Genomic DNA, 13,688 nt, shown 5'->3' with positions numbered 1-13,688 from the left:
TTTGTCATTAAAAAGAAAACAGGTAAATAGAGGCTATTACAGGATTTACGAAAGGTTAATGAAACGATGGAATTGATGGGCCCCCTTCAGCCGGGGTTGCCTACCCCCATGGCCATTCCAAAAAATACTTACAAAATTATTATTGACTTAAAAGATTGCTTTTATACTATTTCCCTTGCCACTAATGACTGTCAAAGATTTGCTTTTAGTGTCCCTTCTACAAATTATAAAGAACCTATGCAAAGATATCAGTGGTAAGTTTTACCTCAGAGAATGGCTAATAGTCCTACTCTGTCAGAAATTTGTTGCTCAAGCTTTAAAAACCACTAGGTCCTTGTACTCCCAAGTATATATTATTCATTATATGGATGATATTCTTTTGGCATATCAAGATGAGGAGTTGCTACTAACAACATTCGCTTATATGCAAACTGCATTACAGGATTATGGTTTGATTATCACAACAGAAAAGGTGCAATGCTTCTCCCCCCCCCCCATTCTTATTTGGGGTTTTTTCTGGAAAAAGAATGGTTTCGAGCTCAGAAGATAGAGATTCGTAAAGATAATCTGGTCACTTTGAATGTTTTCCAAAAACTGTTAGGAGATATTAATTGGATAAGACCTTACTTGAAGCTAACTACAGGGGAAATAAAGCCTCTTTTTGATATTCTGAAGGGTGATCCTGATCCAACTTCCCCCCGAACTCTGACTCTGGAGAGAAGGCAAGCCTTAGATAAAGTTAAACAGGCCCTGTCTAAACAACAAGCTACTTATTGCAACTATACTCAAGAATGGGGTTTATATATTCTTCCTACTAAACATGCTCCTACAGCAGTCTTATTCCAAAGATTGCCTTTAAGATGGCTTCACTTGCCTGCCTCTCCCTCTCGGGTACTAACCCCCTATTATGATTTGGTTGCTGCCCTAATAGCTCTTGGGCGGTCAGAATCCACTGTATATCTAGGAAGAGACCCACATTTTATATGTGTTCCATTTTCTAAAATTCAGCAGGACTGGCTGTTTCAATTTAGCGACAATTGGGTTATTGCCTTAGCTGGTTTTAGTGGACGGCTTGATAATCATTATCCCTCAGATAAAATTTTGCAATTTGCTCACTATCACCAATTTCTCTTCCTCAAAATCGTTGTTTCTCAGCCCCTTGCCAATGCCCTAACTGTATTTACTGATGGCTCTTCTAATGGAATAGCTAGTTTGATTATACAGGACAATACTACCACCTGGCGTACTAATTATAAGTCTGCTCAAGAAGTAGAACTATTTGCCGTTTTTCAGGCTCTATTACAAATTTCTGCTCCATTTAATTTATATTCTGACAGTCAATATATCATAAGAGCCTTAAACACTATTGAGACTGTTCCATTTATTGGTACCCTGAATTCTACTATCCAAACTCTTTTTCATGATATACAACATTTAATTTGTTCCAGAATTAATAAATGCTATTTTGGTCATATTCGTGCTCACTCTGGGCTTCCTGGACCTTTGGCACAAGGCAGTGCTTTGGCTGATGAAGCTACACGTATGATATTTCCTTCATTGGAACAAATGGCAAAAACTTCCCACAGCTTACACCATCAAAACAGTAATAGCTTAAGACTTCAATTTGGCATTACTCGAGAAGCTGCCAGACAGATTGTTAAGCAATGTCAAACATGTCCTCAATTTTTTTAGCGTCCCCCATTATGGAGTTAATCCTCGAAAATTGTTGCCAAACGATATATGGCAAATAGATGTTACCCATATTCCTGAATTTGGTAAACAAAAATTTGTTCATGTTACTATTGACACCTTCTCCGGCTTTTTACATGCCTCTCTACAATCCGGAGAAGCTAGCATTGTATAGCTCATTGCATTAAATGTTTTGCTGTTATGGGAACCCCTAAGACCATAAAAACAGACAATGGTCCAGGATACACTGGAAAAAATTTTCAATTATTTTGTACACAATTGTCTATTTCACATAAAACAGGTATCCCTTATAATCCTCAAGCTCAAGGAATTATTGAACGGGCACATCAAACGCTCAAACATCAATTGCAAAAACTAAAGAAGGGGGAATTGTATCCCAATACCCCCTCCAACTCTCTAAACCATGCTTTATTTGTTCTAAATTTTTTACAATTGGATATAAGTGGCCATTCAGCAGCACAGCGATTTTGGAACTTTGATGCACAAACAATAAGACCTAAAGTCTTTTGGAAAGACCCACTTGTGGGAAAATGGTATGGACCAGATCCTGTACTAATTTGGGGACGAGGGCATGTTTGTGTTTTCCCACAGGATGCCGAAGCGCCACGCCGGCTGCTGGAAAGGTTGGTACGCACGCCGGAGACGATCTCTAGCAAACCAGATGAGGAGACTGACGATTCAAGAGCATGATGAATTACCATCTCGGCAACAACTTCAGACATTGATGCGAGAGGCACAGAATAGTGTTGCTGTGCAGGGCGATCCGATATCGCCTTTAAGCTTCCTGATAACCTTATTATTTATCTTAAATCAGATTAATACTGCACATTCTGAAGAATATTCAAGTGCTTACTGGGCTTATTTTCCCAACCCTCCCCTTCTCCAACCGGTGGGCTGGGAGGGTCGGTCTATTCCCATATACACTAATGATACTGTGGCTTTGGGTGGTTTTTCAGATAAACATATTATTCCTAATCAAGTTAATTTCTCTTATCATGGAGTGTTTGATCGCTTACCTATTTGTCTGTCTAGATATTTTAATTCAACAGGATGTCTTTTTGTTGGGGAGTCAGGATATGCTGATTATGACAATGGTTGTAGCCTGTATATTCCTGGAGTAATGAAAGAGTCTGGAATTCCTCAACGTCGTAATGGAACTGGTCCTTTAGATATCCCTTTCTGCGACTTTGGAACAAGGGGAAGAGTCACTGCTGCACCATGGAAACTGTGTCGAGATGGAATTGCTACGGTTTATAACATATTTGGGACAAATGAGTCATTGTGGGACTGGTCTCCAGACTCGGCCCGAAACCCTGGAGCTCAGGATAATAGGAAATTTGCATCCCGTATTTGGAACTTGGGCGGCTCTAAAGTGTTCCAAACAGAAATCTGGAAACTAGCGGCCGCCCTTGGATGTGAGGGTTCCTACCTTCAGGTGGGATCGAAAGTGAGACACGGTTATTTGTGGAATCTCACCATGAGATACCCTCGTGCATGTGTGCCTCACCCTTATGCTTTACTAGTAGGATCTGTAAATATACAACCTGGGTTACGAAATTATAATGTAACTTGTAACAATTGTACTTTGACTAACTGTATTAGGGGAATTACTAATCAAACTAGGGTTCTAGTCTTAAGACAGCCTGCTTTTGTTATGGTTCCTGTAAAGATTAATGGGTCTTGGTATGATGAAAGGGGACTTGAACTTTGGAGAGAAGTAGAGGGTGCTTTAATGCTCTATCGCAGGGGAATAGGGTTAATAATTCTGGGATTTGTAGCTTTGGTAACTCTTACTGCTTCCTGGATTACTGCAGCCCTGTCCTTGGCACAATCAGTGCAAACTGCAACTTTTGTTAATAATCTGGCACAAAATGCATCCGTTGCCCTGGGGACTCAAGAAGATATTGACAAAAAGCTAGAGGATCGATTGAATGGCCTTTATGATGTTGTAAAATTTTTAGGTGAAGAGGTTCAAAGTATAAAGTTGAGATTACGAGTACAATGTCATGCTGATTTTCAATGGATCTGTGTTACTCCCAAAAAATATAATGGTACTATAACTGCTTGGGATAAGGTGAAAGCTCATTTAGAAGGTATTTGGCATAATGAAAATATTTCCTTAGATTTGCTGCATCTACATCAGGAAATAATGAACATTGAAAATGCACCCAGACTTGATTTGGATGTTGCAAAAAGAGCTGAGTCTTTTGTTAAAGAACTTTTTCGACATGTACCTACTGTCAATAGTATTTGGTACTTGGGAGCAGCCATAGGAGGACTATTCTTAATAATTTTAACTTTTATTTCTTGCACCTTGTATAATTAAAAAACTGATTGATGATCTATGGATGATAAAGGCTTCCATCTATGGAAATGGTCTGCGGTTAAAGGAACATAAGCGTGCGCCTATATAAAAAGAAAGGGGGAGATGCGGGGAGCTGCCCGTGAGAACGGGGTCCTTTGTCCGAAGGACACAGCTCTGGGAGCTGCCTCGGTCCTTGAGGGTTTGCTTGCAAACATAGCTCTCTGTCCCGCCACCCCCAGAGATTAGGCGCTTATTTACTGCAGGCACCTGGAGTTCTGTGCAAACTTCTCACACACAGGGAAATGTTATCTGGTGTAAGAAATAATAACAGGGAGCCATTCCCCATGCTTCTCCAAGATTTTCTTGTGACTGTTTGTAAGATGTATGGCTAACCAAGAAAAAATGTCAACTGTTTCGTCTCTCTCACGCTCTTTCTGTATAAATATGAGATGTTGAATAAAGTTGGTGTCAGACTGCGTCCCTTCGTGGTGACGTGTCTGAACCTCTCGACCCCATCTTTGTAGTCTCTTGCTTTAGTTTCTTTCTTAGCCCCGCCTGTGCACGTCTTCGGGACCTGATCGACTTTGCCGGCTGGCTCGGCACTCCTCCAAGGGATCTTCCCAACACAGGAATTGAACTCACATCTTCTTCATTGCAGGGTGGGTTCTTTACTGGTAAGTTGCCAAGGAAACTTAATGTATATGAATTGGTATATCAAACTATATTTAATTAAAAAAATTTTTTTAATTGAGTTAAATAAAATATTTGATACAGGATATTTTTATATCCTATATGACAGTCATGATATACCCTCTTTTAAAAACTGTCCTTTGACAAGATGAAAAACATATATTTCTTTTCATTCATAATCATATTGGGGTGTGACCGGACCCACCAGGACTGGATCTGTACCAGAGCCCAGTCCTCTTGACTCCTGCTGAACCATCTCCACAAGATGGCAAAGGAGACAAATAGTTTCAGGGCTCTATGTTAGTCCAGGCTTTGGAGGTTTTGATTGGCTTTCTGCATTGATATAGTTGAAAGTGTTAAATATTTCATCAGTTTGAGGTGGGCACCAGCATTAATCCTTTAGTGGTTGAATTGTGGAAGGGCAAACAGGGTGGAAGGGTGTAACCGGGGCTTGGAGCAGTGGCTGTTTCCCCATCAATGTGGTAGCGTTTCTATCAGCATTTTTATCATTGTGAACTGGCTCCAATTCTCTGGGCTTCAACCATAGATGTTGAAAAGAAACTCTGATCTTGAACACCTGACCCTTCAAAGACATAAGTGCAAATCAGAGTAATTACTCTCTGACTGTTTGAAACTTGAAACAAACAAACAAAACAACTTGAGATTTTGCCCAGAAACGCATTTGTGTCTCCTTTTATTTCAAACTTTCAGGTCTCTATTGCGATACAGGAAAGCTTTGCTTTTCTCCTCTCCCCAAACACTAGACTGTCCTGCTATCAAGGAGGTTTCACTTTCCATCCTTGAGAGAGTAGGATCCTGTGGTTGCCACTGCAGAGTGTGAGATGGTTGAATTTTAGGGGTGGGTACCTTAGAAATGTGTGGCTTCCCTGGTGGCTTACTGGTAAAGAATCTGCCTGTGATGCAGGAGACTCTGGTTCAATCCCTGGGTTGGGAAGATCCCCTGGAGAAGGAAAAGGCAACCCACTCCAGTATTCTTGCTTGGGAAATCCCATGGACAGGGGAGCCTGGTGGGCTACAGTCCGGGGGTTGCAAAGAGTTGGACATGACTTAATGACTAAACAACAACTTAATTGCTTTTTAAAAATTAATTTAATTGGAGGCTAATTACTTTACAATATTGTAGTGGGTTTTGCCATACATTGACATGAATCAGCCATGGGTGTACATGTGTTCCCCATCCTGAACCCCCGCCTCACCTCCCTCCCCATCCCATCCCTCAGGGTCATCCCAGTGCACCAGCCCTGAGCACCCTGTCTCATGCATCAAACCTGGACTGGCGATCTGTTTCACATATGATAATATACATGTTTCAATGCCATTCTCTCAAATCATCCCACCCTCGCCTTCTCCCACAGAGTCCAGAAGTCTGTTCTTTACATCTGTGTCTCTTTTGCTGTCTCTCATATAGGGTCATCGTTACCATCTTTCTAAATTCCATATATATGTGTTAATATACTGTATTGGTGTTTTTCTTTCCAACTTCACTCTGTATAATAGGCTCCAGTTTCATCCACCTCATTAGAATGGAATCAAATGCATTCTTTTTAATAGCTGAGTAATATTCCATTGTGTATATGTACCACAGCATTCTTATACATTTGTCTGCTGATGGACATCTAGGTTGCTTCCATGTCCTGGCTATTGTAAACAGTGCTGTGATGAACATTGGGGGTACACGTGTCTCTTACAATTCTGGTTTCCTCAGTGTGTACACCCAGCAGTGGGATTGCTGGGTCGTATGGTGTCTATTTCCAGTTTTTAAAGGAATCTCCACACTGTTCTCCATAGTGGCTGTACTAGTTTGCATTCCCACTAACAGTGTAAGAGGGTTCCCTTTTCTCCACACCCTCTCCAGCATTTATTGTTTAAACAATCAACTTTAGAAATGAACATTCATATGTTGATCACAAACAGCCTCATCTCTTGATGAAAACATCTCATCTAATAGTCTTTATTTTGAATAATTATAAGGACATATTTAGAATTTTCTAAGATTTGGATGAAGATTCTCTATAATTACCTCCAAATTTCAGAGGGATTTTCTTTCTTTTCCTTCAAGAGTTTGCAGGCCTATGAAATTGAGAGCTGATAGGAATCTAGGAGTAAGTTTGGACATAGATGTGGATTCAAGTTGGAAAATGGAATCGATGCTTGTGGGATAGATGATCAGCAGAAAGAGAAGCCAAAAGTCAGAGTCAGAGGGACCACACACAGATGCCTGTGTGTGAGAAGCCCCACTCTGGTGCTGTCCTCTTCTCCCCTAACTCCCTACTTCCCCGGTTTCCTCCCAAAGCAGCATCTTCCTGGTGGCTGGTCCTGATACAGTAGAGCAGCCAACACTCTCCCAAGTGTGGGTGGCAACCTTGGTGATTGTGTCTTCACTTTTTTCTGCCCTTGGTCCTCAGTGGGGTGAGCTCAGCCTTACATTCTTGTTGGGCCCTTGTAAAACATTACTTGAAACACTGTTTCTTGTTTCCTTGGCTGCTTAGTCATCCACGCCCCTGGTGGCTTGTCTGCCAGACTCTGCAGAGACCAAGTGAGGTAGCCAAGGGGTCAGGCCATGGGAGGCTTTCTGCTTCGCGTGTACTGTGTGTCTCTGCGGGCTCGGAGGTCAGAGATGGCCATCTGGAAATGCCATGCGTGGCTTCTAGGAGCCTGGAGCACTTTGTTGTCTCTCCTTCACCCCCCACCTCCCCCATCCCATGCCCTGTGCAGTCTTCTGCTCCTGTCCTTCAGGAGAGACGGATGGTTTATTCTGAGTTACTGGTGAGGAGCTGTGACGAGGGGAACATCAGGGTTTGCCCAGCAGGCAGTTGACCCAGCAGAGTCTAGCCTCTGCTTTACACACACCAGCAGTTCTGGCCTCTGTTCTCAATCTCCTATGGGAAAAAAATTGCTTCCACCAGGAGGGGTTGGGAAACCCTGGAAGGAAATTTTGTTTTTAAATTTTATTGATGTATAGTTGATATACAACGTTGTGTTCATTTCTGCTGACAGCAAAGTCATTCACATATACATATTTTTCATATTCTTTTCCTTTATGGTTTATCACAGGATAGTGAATATAGCTTCCTGCGCCTGGCAGGAATCTTACACTTAATGACTGGGTGACGGGGCTCCAAGCTTTTACACTTTTCCTTTCCTCATCCTGTGGCCCAGGACCTCGATCCTACACGGGTGAAAGAAGTAGCAGGATGGGTGGAAAAGTAAGGGGCTTCAGGAGGGATAAACCTGACCTGGCAGCGGGAGCCCTCTCTCTGTGGGGGAATCCCTATTCCTCTCTGACTAGAACCTCATGGTCCTGGAAACCAACTTTTCTGTTTCCAATGTGTCAGCTCTAAGGTCTGGCTTCTCTGATTTTTAATTGCTTGAGGTCTTCCTTATCTTGTCCCATCTCATCACTCTGACTAATTCTTCAGGTCTTGGAAAAGTCATTTCTCTAGGAAGCAGTACTTTATTCTTCCCACCCCATTCCTTGCTCCCAAGACTCTGTTATATTCTCCCTTATCACTCTGTTCTCCCCTAGTAGATCATTCACCACATGGTTCTGTAAAAACATGTTCTCCCTGACACAAGAGGAAAAGTATAGATCTGTCTTGTCCACAGATTTATCTCCAGTGCCTTGAACTTGGCAAGCTCTTCGGATATTTAAATGAAGGTGGACTTGGATTTTCTTAAAAATTTTAGGTAATATATTTGGAACTAATTTCTTTTGGTCACAGGACAAAAGGGAATTTGGTTTTGGAACTACTGAAATTGAAGCATCTGTGTCCAGTACCTAGCTGAATACATGGGTCTGAAACTCAAGTGAAAGGTCATCTTTGGGGAGGAATAGATTTGGAAATCACTAGCAAGTCCTGGAAGGTGACCTCCCATACCCCAAATGTTGCTTCCTGAACAGCTGGGAGTGGTGTGATTAGAAGAAAAGATGTATAGGAGATGGAGTACAGATTTCTCACCCCAGTTAGACTCTTTCTCAAGGATTTACCTATTTGGTTTTCATCACAGAAATGGCCTCCACCTTCAACCCCCGAGAATGTAAGCTAACCAAACAGGAAGGGAATAGCTATGGCTTCTTCCTGCGAATTGAGAAGGACACTGACGGCCACCTGGTCCGGGTGATTGAGAAGGGTAGCCCAGCAGAGAAGGCGGGTCTCCAGGATGGAGACAGAGTTCTTAGGATCAATGGTGTCTTCGTGGACAAGGAAGAGCATATGCAGGTAAGTGGGACATTTGGAGTTCTTCGAGGATCTCTTTAGCCCCTATATCTCTGATGATTTTAGTTCTGGGTGTTAGTGGAGCTTTCCTGGATGCCACTGGTAGGGCAGGACACCTTTACACCTATCCTCTGCCAGCTAATCAACTCTCCTATGATTAACCAAGAACTGTAAAAGTTATTCCTAGGTTTGAATAGTGTCAGGTCTAATGTGCATTGCATATTTGCTATGTGAAGGGGACTATACTAGGCAATTTCATATTCATTATTTTGTTAAATCATTGGCACAACCCATGAGGTACCATTTCACAGTTGAGGAAGTGGAAGCTCAGACACCTTAGCTTGCTAATGTGTTCACACAGTGAACATATGGGAGTGTCTGACCTCACCCCGATTCTATCTGCCTCTAAGTGGGTGCTCCTTTCACTGTACTATGCTGTCTCCATAGACTCAGGAGGACCTGCTGTGCTTCAGGGCAGTATTCATCCCGGGGAAGACCGGTCCTAGTAAAAGTTCCCTGGGATGGGCTTGGGCTGCACTCTAGAGTCTGGTGGTGCTAAAGGCCCAGCCCAATTTGTCCCTGGATCTTGGTGGAGCCCATGTGGAGATGGCTGGGGGATGATCTGCTGACTACTTGGATGTCAGGGGTCAGATGATAGAATCTCCAGAGTCAGATGGTGAGCACTGCTCTCTCACCCGCAACCCCAGTGGTTGATAGAGGGTAATTAGTGAAAGTTAATCTTTTTCTTTCTTCCTCTTAGGTTGTGGATCTGGTCAGAAAGAGTGGGAATTCAGTGACTTTACTAGTTCTGGATGGGGATTCCTACGAGAAAGCCATGAAAAAGCAAGTAGACTTGAAAGCGTTGGGTCAAAGTCAGGAGCCGAGTTTGAATGATAAGAAGGCGCCCTCTGTGATGAACGGAGGAGCACAGATGTGGATGCAGCCACGGCTCTGCTACCTAGTGAAGGAGGGGGGTAGCTATGGCTTCTCTCTGAAAACTGTCCAAGGTGAGCTTGAAGGTGGGGTGGGGACAAGCAACCTTCTGGAAGAGAGAGATTGGTATCTGTTAATGACTTCGCTGACTAACTTGTCAATTGCTATGGAGATTCAACAGCAGCCTCTCTCCCCTTGGTCCTTCCTTTGTACAGCTGTGCAAAGAGGGATCAGGATGTTGGACAACAGCACTGTGGAGGGACACTGGGGGCTCCTGTCTCTCTGTGTTTGTTAAGCTGAGTCCTCAAGGCCAGAGGGTTAGAGGGTTGACGCTTCTTTGGGGGTAAAGATGGAGGAGAGAATGGAGAATAAGAGGCAAGAAAAAGGAGGTTCTCCATGAGCTACTTTTGAATTAGAATGATATCTCGTTTCATCTCTGAGTGTCCAGGTGGTCACTTATTCAAAAAGTCCTTGAGCACCTATTTATGTATCAGCTGCTGTTAGAGTTGCCGCAGGCACAGCCAAGATCCCCACCCTCCTGTGGCATCAAGATAGTACCCTCAGCTGTGGCTATGCTCTGAGATGTCTCCCTGACCTCTAGCTGAGAGGTACAGTGATTTGAGAAACCCCAACCATCAGAAAGTACTAGAAGTTCTGTTCCTAGAATTTCAGAGTTGCTGGCTGACTCATGAACAGTTGCCTGTGGTTTTCTTGGTTTCACTGGGATTCAGGTTGGAACCGTAGCTGAGTTAGGGTTTTGGTTCCACCTCTAATGTTGCTCCTTCCCTGTTCTTTCTGTACTAGAGAGGCACTGGTGGTGGGTTATAATTTGCTTAACTGATAAAGAGCTTCCTAGGTGGCTCTATTGGTAAAGAACCTCCCTGCCAGTGCAGGAGATGTAAGAGATGCATGTTCGATCCCTGGGTCGGGAAGATCCCCTGGAGAAGGAAATGGGAACCCACTCTGGTATTCTTGCCTAGAGAATTCCATGGACAGAGGAGCCTGGTGGGCTATATATATGGGGTTGCAGAGTCGGACACGACTGAGCAACTAAGGCTTGGCTTGGAAAGAGCAGCCCAATACTAAACATGGCTTCTAAGGCTTATTTAACCTGTTAGCAAGAGAAATAAAATAGCTATAAGAGATATCTCTTGAGTTTGTCAGCTGTTAAAACACAGTGATATAGGTGGTCAAAGGAAGCTTGGCATCCCTCAGAGGTTTATTATCAGTAATATGGTAAAAAAAAAGAAAAAAAGAAAGAAAAAAGAAATTGCAGTTCAGACTCAATTCGTTTGGCCTTTGTGTAATGTCTGTAGTGAAAGTTTTAAATTAGCTTTATGAAGAAAATGTTTTCTTCATGACAAACATATAAAAAGGTAACAGGAGAAATGCCAAGTATTTAAGAAAGCAGAGTTTAAATTATTATTATTCTTTACAAATGGTTTATATAGTCATAATGAAGGTACTCTTTGCCTAGGCTGAAATATTAGTATCTTGAAAGAACCGACAGCATTTCTTTAAGAAGCACCTAAATCATCCCACCTGCTAATCCAGACTGACCGTATGCGTGCGTGCTTTCCTCTCTTCCTCTGCCTGTTTTCTTTAGCCTGCATCAGTGAGATTTATTTAGTCCACTGGGATGTGGTAGTTGGTGATAGTTTTAAAGAGGACAGAACAGAGCAGATGCCGTCTAATCCCACAAATACAAAGGAAAGGGAGTAGGACACAGCAATGCAGAGTGGACGCAATTCGCTACTTTCTGGTTCAAGAGGCCAGTGCCACTTGAGATTCCTTCTTTGTACTTATTTGGGCTCAGAAATCCTATTCAAATCAATAAAAACCAACTGAGTAATGGCTGTGTCAAGTTTGTGCTATGAGCTCTAATTGTCATTCTGTATCAAAGTCTATTTGAGTTAGCCCTAAAAGGCGAAGTTCTAGTTTTATATTATTGGGAGAAAACCCTTTGCTGTTAGACTTTCAGTGTAATGGAGCTGTGACGCTTGTCTACCCCCTACTCTCTTTCAGGTAAAAATGGAGTGTACATGACAGATATAAAACCTCAAGGTGTGGCTATGAAAGCTGGAGTGCTGGCTGATGACCACTTGATTGAAGTGAATGGAGAGAATGTAGAGGATGCCAGCCACGAGGAGGTGGTTGAAAAGGTATATCCCAAAGGAGCACTTTCTCACCTTTAACTTTCACTCTGCTCTCACTGGAAGTGACAGGAAGACAGGAATGGTAGTTTATGATGGGAAGACTATGATCATGGGAAGCTAAACCTTTGTATTAAGAGCAAACAGACTCATTAGTGGTGTAAGCAGTGTTAACATAGGGTTTTGGAATGAGGCCTTTGCTAGTTTCATGTTGTCTTGAAGAAAAGTGTTCTAAAGAACCATTATCTTCTGGATCTTATGTATAATTTACTGGAATCACTCTCTAAGCTTGCTGCCGGTGCCAGCCAGCAAAGTCGATCAGGTCCCGAGAACGTGCACGGCGGGGCTAAGAAAGAAACTAAAGCAAGAGACTACAACAAAGATGGGGTCGAGAGGTTCAGACACGTCTCCACGAAGGGACGCAGTCTGACACCAACTTTATTCAGCATCTTATATTTATACAGAAAAGCCAGTTGACATTTTTTCTTGGTTGACCTATACATCTTACAAAAAGTCACAAGAAATCTTGAGAGCATGGGAATGGCACCCTGTTATTATTTCTTACACCAGATAACATTTCCCTGTGTGTGAGAAGTTTGCACAGAACTCCAGGTGCCTGCAGTAAATAAGCGCCTAATCTCTGGGGGTGGCGGGACAGAGAGCTATGTTTGCAAGCAAACCCTCAAGGACCGAGGCAGCTCCCAGAGCTGTGTCCTTCGGACAAAGGACCCCGTTCTCACGGGCAGCTCCCCGCATCTCCCCCTTTCTTTTTATATAGGCGCACGCTTATGTTCCTTTAACCGCAGACCATTTCATCTCTCTCAACATACAACCAATAGAATGCCGAGTATGGAGTTTCAGCTTCAACATCACGTCCTTCAATGAACACCCAGGACTGATCTCCTTAGGATGGACTGGTTGGATCTCCTTGCAGTCCAAGGGACTCTCAAGAGTCTTCTCCAACACCACTTTAAAAGCATCCATTCTTTGTCTCAGCTTTCTTTATAGTCCAACTCTCACTCCATACATGAATGGAAAAACCATAGCCTTGACTAGAAGACTTTGCTGGTAAGTAATGTCTCTGCTTTTGAATATGCTGTCTAGGTTGTCATAGCTTTCTTCCAAGGAGAAGCTCTTTTAATTTTCATGCTCATCACCATCTGCAGGATTTTGGAAGCCCCCCAAAAATAAAATCAGCCAGTTTCCCATATATTTGTCCATGAATGTTATGGACTGTTTATATAATCCACTACCAAAAATAACCTACTTAGAAAAGAAAGATTACTCTTTTCTTTGTATCCTAAGATGTTAGGGTGACACCTCGTGGACAGACAGGCCTAATATCATCTAGCAAGATAAGTAATTACCAACTCTAAAGTTGTGAAAGCGTAGAAACTTTAAAGAGGTTGGGCCTCAACTGGGAAGACAAAACACAATACTTAAACCCAAACACAACTGTTCATAGTGGATCCTCGTAATTGAATGCCTGGATCTAGAGATACCACAATTCCACAATGCATTTCTAAGAAAAGTGGTGTTACACTGGCCCCTAAGGCAGGGCCGGGATCTGTCACTTTAGCAAAACTGTCACTGCTCCATGATGAGGCTGCCTGGGACTCTGGAACCTGGGACTGAGATAGGAAGGACCTTTGTAGTCAA

The 13,688-nt window shown here is 42.8% G+C and overlaps 2 protein-coding genes across 2 annotated transcripts in view; one reads left to right on the top strand and one right to left on the bottom strand.

The window, feature by feature from the left end:
* Window positions 1-13,688, bottom strand: part of PDZK1 (PDZ domain containing 1) — a gene marked incomplete in the record, with an annotated part of 47,637 nt that overhangs the window by 15,624 nt on the left and 18,325 nt on the right. Inside the window, 2 exon segments of the mRNA NM_001034611.2 lie at window positions 6,774-6,794; window positions 7,408-7,416. Coding sequence (NP_001029783.1) covers window positions 6,774-6,794; window positions 7,408-7,416 — 30 coding nt within the window.
* On the top strand, window positions 8,697-12,086 carry LOC112445954 (Na(+)/H(+) exchange regulatory cofactor NHE-RF3). Its single transcript, XM_024989977.2, has 3 exons — window positions 8,697-8,946; window positions 9,704-9,950; window positions 11,902-12,086. The coding sequence occupies exons 1-3, from the start codon at window positions 8,737-8,739 to the stop codon at window positions 12,069-12,071; spliced, it is 627 nt and encodes a 208-aa protein (XP_024845745.1). The 5' UTR covers window positions 8,697-8,736; the 3' UTR covers window positions 12,072-12,086.

This window comes from Bos taurus, chromosome 3 (assembly GCF_002263795.3).
Source record: "Bos taurus isolate L1 Dominette 01449 registration number 42190680 breed Hereford chromosome 3, ARS-UCD2.0, whole genome shotgun sequence".
Taxonomy (NCBI): domain Eukaryota; kingdom Metazoa; phylum Chordata; class Mammalia; order Artiodactyla; family Bovidae; genus Bos; species Bos taurus.
Note: the sequence above shows the minus strand (reverse complement) of the source record. Positions and strands in the feature narration are given on the sequence as shown.

Bases quoted from the DNA above. Each gene is read 5' to 3' on its own strand.
- LOC112445954 (XM_024989977.2), top strand. From the start codon at position 8,737: ATGGCCTCCACCTTCAACCCCCGAGAATGTAAGCTAACCAAACAGGAA. The intron at 8,947-9,703 runs GTAAGTGGGACA...TCTTCCTCTTAG, and splicing joins ACAAGGAAGAGCATATGCAG to GTTGTGGATCTGGTCAGAAA. The intron at 9,951-11,901 runs GTGAGCTTGAAG...ACTCTCTTTCAG, and splicing joins CTCTCTGAAAACTGTCCAAG to GTAAAAATGGAGTGTACATG.